This window comes from Gymnoscopelus microlampas (genome assembly GCF_963454915.1).
Source record: "Gymnoscopelus microlampas genome assembly, chromosome: 22".
In the NCBI taxonomy this organism is placed as follows: Eukaryota; Metazoa; Chordata; class Actinopteri; order Myctophiformes; family Myctophidae; genus Gymnoscopelus; species Gymnoscopelus microlampas.
Genome location: NC_139959.1, coordinates 10,730,248 through 10,742,222, shown reverse-complemented (window position 1 = coordinate 10,742,222; position 11,975 = coordinate 10,730,248). Strand labels below are relative to the sequence as shown.

Genomic DNA, 11,975 nt, shown 5'->3' with positions numbered 1-11,975 from the left:
CTCTAGTCGTGAAAGCCCTAAATGTTTTCCACAACCGCTGTTTTCCCATATCACTGTGTAAATGTATAGGCCCAATGCACTTCCACATGCACCAAATTCACCTCCATCAGCCGGTTTGATCTCCAATAGCTTCATCCCTCTAGTCTTGACTGATAGTCAGACATTTCATACCAGAGCCTGGCTGTCTGATGTCAGAGTTTCTCCAGGACTCATGTGAGGGTGGTTTGTCAAACACAGGCAAGGGGTCTTTAATCTCCTAGGCTAGCCATCAATCGTTGTGTTGGTCTGCTCTGCAGACGCCCTGTGGGTGTATTTCCGCCCAGGGGTCCTCGCCTGCACACAGGATGCTTCTGTGTGCAAACGCATACTACGCTGTAGTAGGCCTAGTGTTTATCTGTAAAGAGGATAATGTCTCTGTGAGGTGGAAACCTCATATCCAAAAAGTTACTTTTCAGGATTCAAATTCAACAATAGCAAATAGCAACTTCTGATGCTTTTGAGGCACTCTGTAGTTAGTGTAGTATGATCAAGTATGGCTTTAATTTACGGAAAACCACAACAAGTTCAAATATGGAGATATAAGAGGTTTCTGCCCTACAGCAACCACATGTGTTTACAGCAGACTAAATACCATTTTGGACGTTGGGTGTCTGGGGGAGGAGATGACATGATCAAACTCCAACTCTCTTGCAAACCTTTTGAATGTCTTACATACAAATTGGAACCCACACAATCGGTAATTACTCAGTAGCCTACGTCGGCAGCAGACCATACATATCTGCAAACAGAGATTTAGATCTCCAGCACCATGTGTGGTTTCTGCTGACAGGTCTGGAAGCAGTTCTATTTCCAAGAATAGGTCCATACTGAAGATTTGCCATGGCCGTGTGTAATGCATGTGACATCATTGCATCCTTTCTGTTGTTCTTGTAAGTATAAGTATTCATCGACCAGCAGTTCCTAATTACTATGGGAGTATCCCCACTTACTTTGTTGTGGTCAGAGAGAGAGAGAGAGAGAGAGAGAGTATGACACGCAGAGTGCCTGGAGTGCCCACTCTTCCAAGGTGGCCAGTTTTCCCTAGTGCCCAGAATGTTTTGGAATGTGCCAGAATGTTTTGGAATGTTTTGGTTTCCTGTTACCCTCAAGGAGTAGGGTAAGGGTAGCAAAAGTGATTGATTTGCACTGCAGGATGCTGAGAGTCCCAAGACAACTGCCCTCGTGGTTGTACATTGGCTGCGAAACTGTGTCCCCTGGCGGTAATACTAGTGAATAACATTGTGTACATAAGGGAACGTGGTGCTAAACACCGTTATATATGGTGCCGCCCACCAGTGTTGCCATGTCCGCTTATTATAAGCGACTTTGGGCTTGTTTTTTCCTGTAAAGTTGCTTGTAAATATTGGTAGTTGTGGTGGGTTGATGCTTGTTTTGGGCTTGTTTCTAAAAAGTAGTTGTTTATTTGGGCTTTTTTCTAAAGTGTCTTATTTGGGATTAGTTCCAAATGTTTTCATTATTTAAACCAGTGGTTTTCAAATGTTTTATGTCACGGTGGACCCCCAAATTACATAATCAATTAATTATTACATGAATTATGTATTCGTCCCTAACCCCCATCTGACAATGTTTTGTTGTTTATTTCATTTTGTTTCAAGAAAAGAAAACAAATAGCCGGTTTAAAGTGCTCATAACAAGGTCGCTTCTTTTGGGCGTGTTTTCATAGAACTGGTTGCTTGTTTCTCTTGCAAAACCTGGCAACGCAGCTCTGCTCCAGTGGTGGCTCTGTCTGCTGGGCTGCTCTCTCTCCGTCCATAGCGTACAGTAATAGTTGCCAGTCGGTTACCAGGCAGCCGCTACAAGCACACAGGCTGCCAGGTGGCGCCCACTAGTCCCAGCCCTACAGTGTCCGCTGTGGGCCGGTGGTCGTCTGTCTGTTTGGGGGGAGGGAGGTGATGATACATTACGTACACCGACGGACGACACGATGATGATGATGTGGTGACTTCTTGTTCCCTACGGGTTTACAACGAAGAAGGAAGAGGAACATCACTGAAGCTCGACGTGATGCTAGCTGGCTAGCATGTCTGTGGATGTCTTCACCGATCGGATGTAGAACTATATATTTTAAATACCGTTTAGGAACCTAAATCTATGCGTCTTCCAGATAGAGGGGAGGTTATTTTAGGCTTCTAGTTATCTTTACCAGTCAACAACCAGCCGTCTAACGTCACTGAGCTACTTGTTAGCTATATACCATTAAGCTATTTTAATCATTAATTCATTCTATCTAAACTATGGATGCACGGTTAAACTACAACTCGCCGCGATAGTTATGACGTTATAACGACGATGTTGTTATTTATGCCAGTGTTAGATTAACACACATAAATGCGTTGGCGATCATGCACTTCTACTAATAGCTCAGCTGCACACATGGAACAAGTCAGGACATAAAGTATAGAGTGTGATGTTTGTTACGTTTTATTTATGGTTCATGTACTTTGGGTAGCAGGTTGTACTTGTAATACAGATGGATACAGATTTATTACACAGATAATAACAGCTCAGCTGAGAGGAACATCAAACAGAAGAAGCAGAGGGGTTTTGTCAATGCCAACAACAAACATTTTTTCTGTTCAAATATGAAATATCTTGGACGAGACTTGAAACTTGGTCGACAGCTTTTTCATGACACCTTCACACGTTTAAACTGTGTTTTCGTCGTGACACCTTCACACGTTTAAACGGTGTTTTACACGTTTAAACTGTGTTTTCATGACACTTTTACACGTTTAAAGTGTGTGTAGAAACTAAAGCAAGCTGCAACACACTGGTGATATTGTTCCCCAGACGGTCCAGCTTGTAGCAACTATAGATATGCGTCTCTCCTCCTTCCTGGCCGTGTTCAGGCCTGCTCTGCCCCTCATACTGGGGCTGTCTCTGGGCTGCAGCCTGAGCCTGCTGATGGTGTCCTGGACCCAAGGGGACTCCGAGGACTCCTGTGGAGATGAACTGGGGGGCAACGGGAGGGTTTTCCTGGGGGGCCGAGGAGGAGGAGACCCCCAAGGGGACTCTAGGGACGGGAATGGAAACGACCAGGACTTCACGCCACGCGTCATTCCATATCACAAAGACCCCAACAAACCACACAAGAAGGTCCTCAGGTGAGTGGGAATACTCTCTTCCTCTTTTCTTTGCACCATGCTGGGGCACTTTTTGAGTTGTTGATTGGATGAATCTAGAGCAGTGGTTCTCAAACTTTAAAATGTCATGGTCCCCCCCTTAACTCTGACAGTATACAAATGGGGTTCAATTTGTATACTTTCAGAGTATCAGCCATGGTTCACATGACGCTTGTATACAAGCGTCATGACTGTCATGGTATGACAGTCATGTTTCAGGGCTATCAGAGTTCCAGACTTGTAAGGTTCAGTTTAGAACCCCTAAAGGAACCCAGAGAGACCCTGGACCCCACTTTGAGAACCACTGATCTAGAGCAGTGGTTCTCAAATGGACCCTAACTCTTCAAGGACCCCAACGGAAACAAGTCCGCAAGGACTTTTTTGGTCGGACCTTTTAGACAAAAGTATTATAAATGTAACTGTGTTGTTTTACATTCTTTTGCCTAATAACAATTTCAATCAATCAATCAATCTTGAGAGTTATGTTGGTCCTTGAAATACAAAGAAAAGTTTGAGAACCACTGATCTAGACTATAGAGCACATATTACCTGTAGTAGTGTACACACTAATGTGCATCTCCATGACTCCGAAAGGGTTTCTGTGAGGCCTTGGGGGTGGAGCTGATTTAGGATCGGAGCTATTCTCCCTCTGCCTCATTCCAGGGTGTCATGATTATGACTTTTTTTTTTTTTTAAAGTAAACATGTATGCAGCCAAACTATATTTCCAATTCCTCCATGATAAACAAGGGAAATATTGTGATGTTTGCTGCTGATGCAAACATTGGACAGTATACCTTTTCAGATTCACTTTATTGCCACTGGTTAGGTACATACATGTGAATAACTTACGCACAGAAGCTCCACTACAATAAAAAAAAATCACACCCTGTGTGAAGGTAGCGGCGCCTTTGATACATTTTGTCATCGATATGTGTTTATAATGTGTTTATAGCCATGTGTCACGTGAAGCTTGACCAATCACTTTGTTGACGGGTCTGACCAATCAGAACGTTGACGGTGAACACGGACAAAGTCAGGTATAGAGCAGATCAAGCGCTGCTAAAAACTGAAGAAAACGACAACCTAGAACCTAAAAACACTCATAAAAACTGTAAAAACAGGGCACAAATTTTAGTGCAAGTGCTGAGGGTTATTGCACAGTCACTCTTTCATGCTATTTAAGAGTGATGGCCTGTGGGGAAAAACAGTTCCTTAGCTTCATGTAAATATAATTGAGACATTTTTATAGCAAACTCTTCCTCCCAAATTGTACAGTATAGGCTATGATTTGGTAATCTGTTGTCTCATGCCTCGACTCACTTTATAGTGTCTGGCTGCCAATTATAATTTGTAATTACAAGGTATTTAGGCTAGTATATGCTTGTTTTAATAGTTTCAGAGAAATAATTTAAAGCACTGTCAAATTAAACTGTAGCTGATCTAATTCCACAGCTATTGACAGAACATTATCTTAAATTTCCAGAAAAAAAGATCTGGAGAATTTAAACAAAGAGGAGGTTTGCTTGTTTTATCTTCATGATCAGATTCAGGATGATTTATTTCTGTCTCTCACACAGTCTTATCTACCTCTCCTCCTCTGCCTCCAACTCTCTGTCCTCCAGGACCCGTTACATCCACACCGAGCTGGGCATCAGGGAGCGGCTGCTGGTGGGCGTGCTGACCTCGCGGGCCACCCTCAACACGCTGGCCGTGGCGGTGAACCGCACGGTGGCGCACCACTTCCACCGCACCTTCTTCTTCACGGGGCTGCGCCCGCCCAAGGTGCCCCACGGCATGGCCGTGGTGGCCCACGGCGACGACCGGCCCGTCTGGCTGATGTACGAGACGGTGCGCCACCTCCACCAGCACTACGGCCTGGACTACGACTGGTTTTACCTGGCCCAGGACGACACCTACATCCAGGCCGAGAGGCTGTCGGAGCTGGTGGGTGGGTCTAGGGCTGGGGCAATATGAAGAGTACATGTCACAATTATTGTGGCAAAAAATATTGGCGATTTAACGATATTATTGCGATAATCAATGTATGTTTAAAACTTAAAATGACGCTTTTGTTGAATCACTTGAATCCCTATTCCGGGTGGAACGTTCGTCAAATTTAGCCGATCTAGGGCGCCGATGGCCTAGTGGTTAAGGCGCGTGCCACATATAGGCTCTAATGCAGCCTGACAGTGAGTCGCGGGTTTGATTCCCGAGCCCGACGGCCTTTGCTGCGTGTCACTCCACGTCTCTCTCTCCCCGTTTCCTGTCCTATCTTCACTGTACTATCCAAAATAAAGTCAGGAAAGCCACACAACATTTCTTAAAAATAGCCGATCTACAAGCTTGCAAAGTGTTGTGTGAGCGTGTAGTTCTACTATTTTTGGCGAAATCGAGTGAAATAAGAGCGTACAAAATGCGCTCTTTATAGGTTTGTTTTATCAAGTACAGAGGGTTTAAGTGGTACTGAATTTGCAGCTCAACAAAAGCGAATTCCTCCTAATGTATGACGGAGGGCGATTTCACGATACATTCAAATCTCGATTTTTGTAAGCGTTTTCATTTTATTTTATCACGATAAACGATAATAAGTAACTATTATCGTCCCATGCCTATAGGTGGGTCACCTGAGTGCGGGGCAGGACCTCTACATGGGCCGGGCCGAGGAGTTCATCGGCGGGGAGGAGAAGGCTCGGTACTGCCACGGGGGCTACGGCTACCTGCTGTCACGCAGCCTGCTGGCCCGGCTGCAGCCTCACCTGGACACCTGCCGCAACGACATCCTCAGCGTGAGGCCCGACGAGTGGCTGGGCCGCTGCATCATCGACTACCTGGGCCTCAGCTGTGTGGAGGTGCATCAGGTAAATAATACACAGTTGATTCATTGAATACTGTGCCAGTGATGGAAGAAGTACTCACATTTGTTACTTAAGTAAAAGTATCAATACAGCATATAGAAATACGAAAAAGTACAAAAGTATTGCCATCAAAATGTATTTAACTCTTTAACTGCCAGAGTATATACAACTTTACTAGCGCACCAAACTAACTCTTTTACTCCCCTGGCTGCCTGCTTGTGTCTGTGTGCCCTCTCAGGAGATGACATATCGCTACTTTGAGCTTGGGAAGAACCCGGACCCAGAGCGCGAGGACAGCGCCCAGTTTAAGAACGCCTTCACCGTCCACCCCGTGTCGGAACCCAACGTCATGTACCGCCTGCACAAGCGCTTCAGTCAGATCGAGCTGGAGTGGACCTACAGGCAGATCGAACAGCTGCAGGTGAGCACTCTTCCTCTATGCCAGTGGTTCTCAACCTTTTCTGGCTGTGACCCCCCAAAAATTATAATATGTGAACTGGGGACCGAATTGTATGAGGAGTTGAGGCATTCAAAGTGTGAGAACTACTGATGTAGAAGGTATTTGTAGAATCAGCCTTCAGTCTAAATAGGTTAAGGCAGCTAACAGCTGACTGACATTCTACATTTGGAAATGGAATGGAAGACCATACGGGCTGGAATGTACAGTTTGAAGCTGTCAGTATGCCTGTGTTAAATGTTTGTGTGTTCTTATCTGATACGACTGCTACAACAGACTCAGTCCAAGGATGAGTGCTGCTGCTTGCAAATGTTCCATTCTCCTACCCACAGCCTGTCTTGAGCTCTGGAAGAAATTCCTGACAAAACAAATATTTAGATATGTCGGGCAGAGAGTGGGATAGCCTGTTTTGTCCAGGCACAACGTGAGACATTTCAGTATTGAATGATTGGAAATGATGCCAGCCGTTTGACATTGACTTGGCAGTCACAAACGTAAAGCTTATGATGCACCGTACTATGTGAAGTAACAGTATTTTATTTCACACAGATTACTAGAAAATATCAGATTTACCCAGTGTAGCCTAGAATTGATTTTTTTATACCTTATATATATACTTATATTATACCTTTTGATAAATGAAAATAAAAATGTTTTCGCAAATTGCTTTACCGTTTTACTGTTTTCTTGTGCATCATTGAACCATGGATTAAAGTTCTGAGTCGCCACGACTGATTTCAGTCATTTAGATTCCATAGAGAGCTTGTTGATCGGCTATTTTCTGCTATTATTTTAAGATTAGAGCATTTGAAGTGGTCAATCTAGCCATATGTTCAGAGGCATCTTCCATAAAACCCTATTCATAAAAGCGAAGGTTAAAGCCTCACTCTGTGATTTCTTCACCTGGTTGGCTGTAGAACAGCAGGAACAATATTACTAAAACATCATCATTTTACATATTGTGTTAATCATTTAGGAAACAGTGCTAGTGTTTTCACAAATCACACATTAGGACTGAAAATATTTCAGTCATGAGATTTTATTCTTGCTTTAATCCATGTTGACCAGATGCAGATCAGCAACCTGAGTGAGTTGACCCCCGAGGGCAAGGCCGGGGCCACGTGGCCCATCGGAATCAACCCTCCCTTCAAGCCTAAGACCCGCTTCGAGGTGATCAACTGGGAGTACTTCACCGAGGAACACATCTACTCCTGCATCGACGGCTCCCCCAAGTGCGAGCTGAGAGGGGCCGACCGCGCCGACGTCACCTCTGCGCTGGAGATCGCCGTGGAGCGCCTCAACGATCGCTACCAGCCCCAGCTGCGTTTTCGCAAGCGCCGCCTGCTCAACGGCTACCGGCGCTTTGACCCCACGCGCGGCATGGAGTACGTGTTGGACCTGGCACTGGAGGTGTTCACGCAGAAGGGCCACAGCCAGGTGATAGGGAAGCGGGTGAGCCTGCTGCGGCCCCTCAGCGCCATCGAGATCATCCCCATGCCCTACGTGACGGAGGCCACGCGGGTGCAGGTCATCCTCCCCGTCATCGCCCAGGACCAGGACTACGTGGGCAACTTCCTGGACATGTACGTGATGAACACCCTGGACACCCACGACAACGTGCTGCTCACCTTCCTGTTCATCTACGACCCGTTCGACGCGCAGCGCGTGAGCCAGACGGACGTGTTCGCCGGCATCAAGGCCATGATCGCCGAGGTGGAGAAGCGCTACGGCGACGTGAAGATCCCCTGGATCAGCGTGAAGACGGAGGTGCCGTCGCAGGTCAAGCTGATGGACATCATCTCCAAGAAGCACCCGGTGGACACGCTGTTCTTCCTGGCCAGCGTCTGGACCGAGGTCAACGGCGACTTCCTCAACCGCTGCCGCATGAACGCCATCAGCAACTGGCAGGTGTTCTTCCCCATCCACTTCCAGGAGTACAGCCCGGCCGTCATGTACCGCGACCAGCAGCCCTCGGCCGCCTCCGCCTCCTTCGCCTCGGAGGCGCTGCGCGACGGCCACTTCGACCGCCACGTCTTCGACGAGGCCTGCTTCTACAACGCCGACTACATGACGGCGCGCACCAAGATGGCCGCCGACATCCTGGACAACGAGGAGCTGCTGGAGAGCATGGACGTCTACGAGATATTCGTGCGCTACTCGGGGCTGCACGTGTTCCGGGCGGTGGAGCCGGCGCTCATCCAGAAGTACGTGCGGCGGACGTGCAACCCGCGCTTCAGCGAGGACATCTACCACCGCTGCGTGCTGAGCAACCTGGAGGGCCTGGCGTCCCGCTCACACCTGGCCATGGCGCTGTTTGAGCAGGAGCAGGCCAACAGCACCTAGGGGAGCCCGGGTGACCACTAGGGCTGGGATCTGGAACCGGAGGAAACCGGATCCGACATTGAGGAACCAGGAATCGGTTTCCATCACATTTGGAAGCGTTTCTGGAACCGGTTTTATCTACACTGTCAGAGCTGGTTATGTGGACTTCACGTCTGCTATACAATTGCAATTCCAATGGTTCTCAAATGTTTTCATTTCAAGAACCACCATAACTCTGAGAGTGTACAAATGGACCCGTAAGGGTCCATTTGGTTTGGTTCCATTTGTACACTCTCAGAGTTACAGACCTTTTTAAGGGTCCACCCAAGTAACCCAGAGGGTCCCCTGTACCTCACTTTAAGAACCAGTGAGGTTACGTATACATAGGAATACATAGTCACTGATAAAGGGAAACCGTTAAGGAATCGGACCGTTAATAGAGGGAATCGTTAAGGAACCGGAATCGTTTAAAAATCCTAAAGGATCCCCAACCCTAGTGTCCACCTGGGGACCAACACGGTGCCTTGTGACTCATGTCGGTGCATGAACCACAGCTACACTGCCTTCGAGCTGAGAATTAATTAGGCAGGGTAATGAATGAGTCAATGACAGGATAAATCATACTTATGGACCTACAGAGTGCTGCCATGTACAGATACACGATTGTTTCCGCGGGTTACTGCTGCTTCCAAGCAACTCTTTGACTCTATGAACCTTTGACCGTAGACGGTCGACACTCCTCTGTGTATAGTTGACTATATATATATGGAGTCATGTTACAACTTCTTCCTGCCATATTCTCACATAAATCGACACCATGGGTGTAATACTCCCAATTAAACCTCCTGAGAGGTCCTGTCTTGAAGTAATGAATGAACAAAGACCTTCATTGTGAATCAATATAGCTAATATTTTGTTTCACAGAGAGAGAGAGAGAGAACTTGAGCCATTAAGTCTTCCTTGGAAGATTTTGAATACCGGGATCAAAAAAGAAGCCATTGACTGTATTTTGTTTATGATTTGTTTGTTTTTCATGGTATTAAAGAGTTGCTACTCTACTCGGATCAGTGTCCCCCCCCATTCATGTTGTACAGGGTGGGCAGAAGAAGAGCTGTTGTGATCTGAATGCCATGAGACAAAGCTCTCCCCATAAATATCGTTTATATCGGGGCAGAAACCTCTTGTCCATATTTTAACTTTTGGTGTTTTTTTTTTCCGTAAATGAATAATCTACTTGATCATACTACAGCGTCACACTAAAGCATCCAAAATAACAGATCTGCAAGCTCGAAACACGGCGTGAAGCGACACGTTTGGAGCTTGTCGATCCGCTTTTTTTTGTTGTTGCTATTTTTTAATTTGAATCATGGAAAGTAACAGTTTTGGACATATGAGGTTTCCACCCGACAGAGACGATATAAAATAAAAGTCATATACACCAAACTGAACAGAGACCCAAATAGGTGAAGATTGGTGTGGTCAACAATGTTGTGCCTGATCATATTCAGAGTGGCACATCCTGTGTTTCTTCCCCAGCTTTACCTAATAGAGCTTCTGCTGTGATGCCCCGAGGTAATGTACAGTTTGTTCTGGAGCAGGCTGGCCTGTCTCGCCCCGTCTCCTCACATTAAGTCAGTTTGTTCTCCACCCCTGCCCGGGCCTCCCTGGGATTTAGGCTAGATTCTGTACACACACACACACACACACACACATGTGCCTTTAGGGAGGGGGAGGGGGGGGGCGGGGGGTGTGGAGCTGAACCCACAGGGAGGGTCCTGTCCACCTGGCCAAGGTCCAAGAAAGGGTGGGTGGTTATAACCTTCACAGCAGGATGGTTGAGGCAGCCTCAATGAGCCACTTCACAACCTTCCCACCCCCACCACTCCTCCCCCACTCCCAAGGCAAGCTGACTGACTGAGAAGGATTTCACTGAAGGCCGACATACCCCCCCCCAACCCCCACTCCAACTGCAGCTGAAGAGAGTGAAGTGAAAGAGTTTTTTTCCCCCCTGAGGTAAGGTCAAATGAAGCTAGCCATTGCAGCACTGATGTTATTCTCTGGATCAAGGGTTCCCTAACTTTTCAGGATGCTATTTGAACAGGGGACCCCCCACCCTGACAAGCGCTTGGAATTGTAGGAGTTGAGGCATTACATTTAGTTTGACTCGGTTCCACACATAAATATTGTGAAAATAGCAGATCTAAAGGCTTGTACATCGGCTGTTTTCAAAATGTTTGCCTCTTTCTTTTATTATTTGACAATTTGGCCAATGTTTGACCAGTTTTTATAGTATAGTTTGTTGATTACTTTTGATGCAGTAATGGTCTTTTTACAATTCATTTAATTTTTCTTTTTTTTTGTATTGGGTGTTAAAAGTCCTTAAACGATCATTTTACTGTCATCTGAGGACCCCCCCCCCCCGGGGGTCCCGACCCACAGGTTGAGAACCACTGCTCCAGAAAGACCTCCACCTGTTTTCCTAAGCATTGAATTCACAAACATAAAAATTCCTAACTTCTTCCACCTCTTTTGGAACATGTTAGTCATGCTGGAAATGTAACCCAGACAGACAGAAAGCTCAGCTCTCTGTTTTAACTATGTGATCTCCTCAGCTTTGAGGTATGTAGCAGTTAACACGATCCTCTGACTAGACCTGTTCTACTGTAGATCATATGACACCAAACAAATTAGGCCTATTTCCTATTATTATATCGCTGTTGTCGGCAGAAACCTCTTATCTCCATATTCTAACTTTTTTTGTGTTTCTTCGTAAATTAACGCCTTCCTTGATCGTACTACAGAGTCACACGAAGCAGCAAAAGTAGCAGATCCGCTTGCTTGAGTTTTTAGATCTGCTACTTTTGCTGTTTTTGAATTTGAATCCTGAAAAGTAACGGTTTTGGACATATGAGGTTTCCACCCGACAGAGACGATATAAAGTTATTGCTACATCATGTAAGAGAATGTTGCCATCAAACATTTAAAAGAATGTAACTGCAGCGCTAGAATACTAAAATTGTTTTTATGTGAAAACTTGGCCTGTGGGAATGCATCATAAAGTGCTGCAAATCAAGTGCAGGCAGTGGAGGAAAAAGTACTCCCTTTTTTAAAACTTACTGTAAGTAAAAGTATCAATACCATCATTTAGAAATGTTAC

General features: G+C 45.9%; 1 protein-coding gene across 1 annotated transcript; it reads left to right on the top strand.

The window, feature by feature from the left end:
- The first annotated feature begins 1,794 nt into the window (after positions 1–1,794).
- LOC311039315 (chondroitin sulfate glucuronyltransferase-like) lies at positions 1,795–9,882 on the top strand. The gene is made up of 5 exons (XM_084049110.1): positions 1,795–3,164; positions 4,807–5,128; positions 5,800–6,042; positions 6,278–6,460; positions 7,565–9,882. The coding sequence occupies exons 1-5, from the start codon at positions 2,878–2,880 to the stop codon at positions 8,837–8,839; spliced, it is 2,310 nt and encodes a 769-aa protein (XP_083905236.1). The 5' UTR covers positions 1,795–2,877; the 3' UTR covers positions 8,840–9,882.
- The last annotated feature ends 2,093 nt before the right edge of the window (positions 9,883–11,975 follow it).

Bases quoted from the DNA above. Each gene is read 5' to 3' on its own strand.
- LOC311039315 (XM_084049110.1), top strand. From the start codon at position 2,878: ATGCGTCTCTCCTCCTTCCTGGCCGTGTTCAGGCCTGCTCTGCCCCTC. The intron at 3,165-4,806 runs GTGAGTGGGAAT...TCTGTCCTCCAG, and splicing joins CCACACAAGAAGGTCCTCAG to GACCCGTTACATCCACACCG. The intron at 6,461-7,564 runs GTGAGCACTCTT...CATGTTGACCAG, and splicing joins GGCAGATCGAACAGCTGCAG to ATGCAGATCAGCAACCTGAG.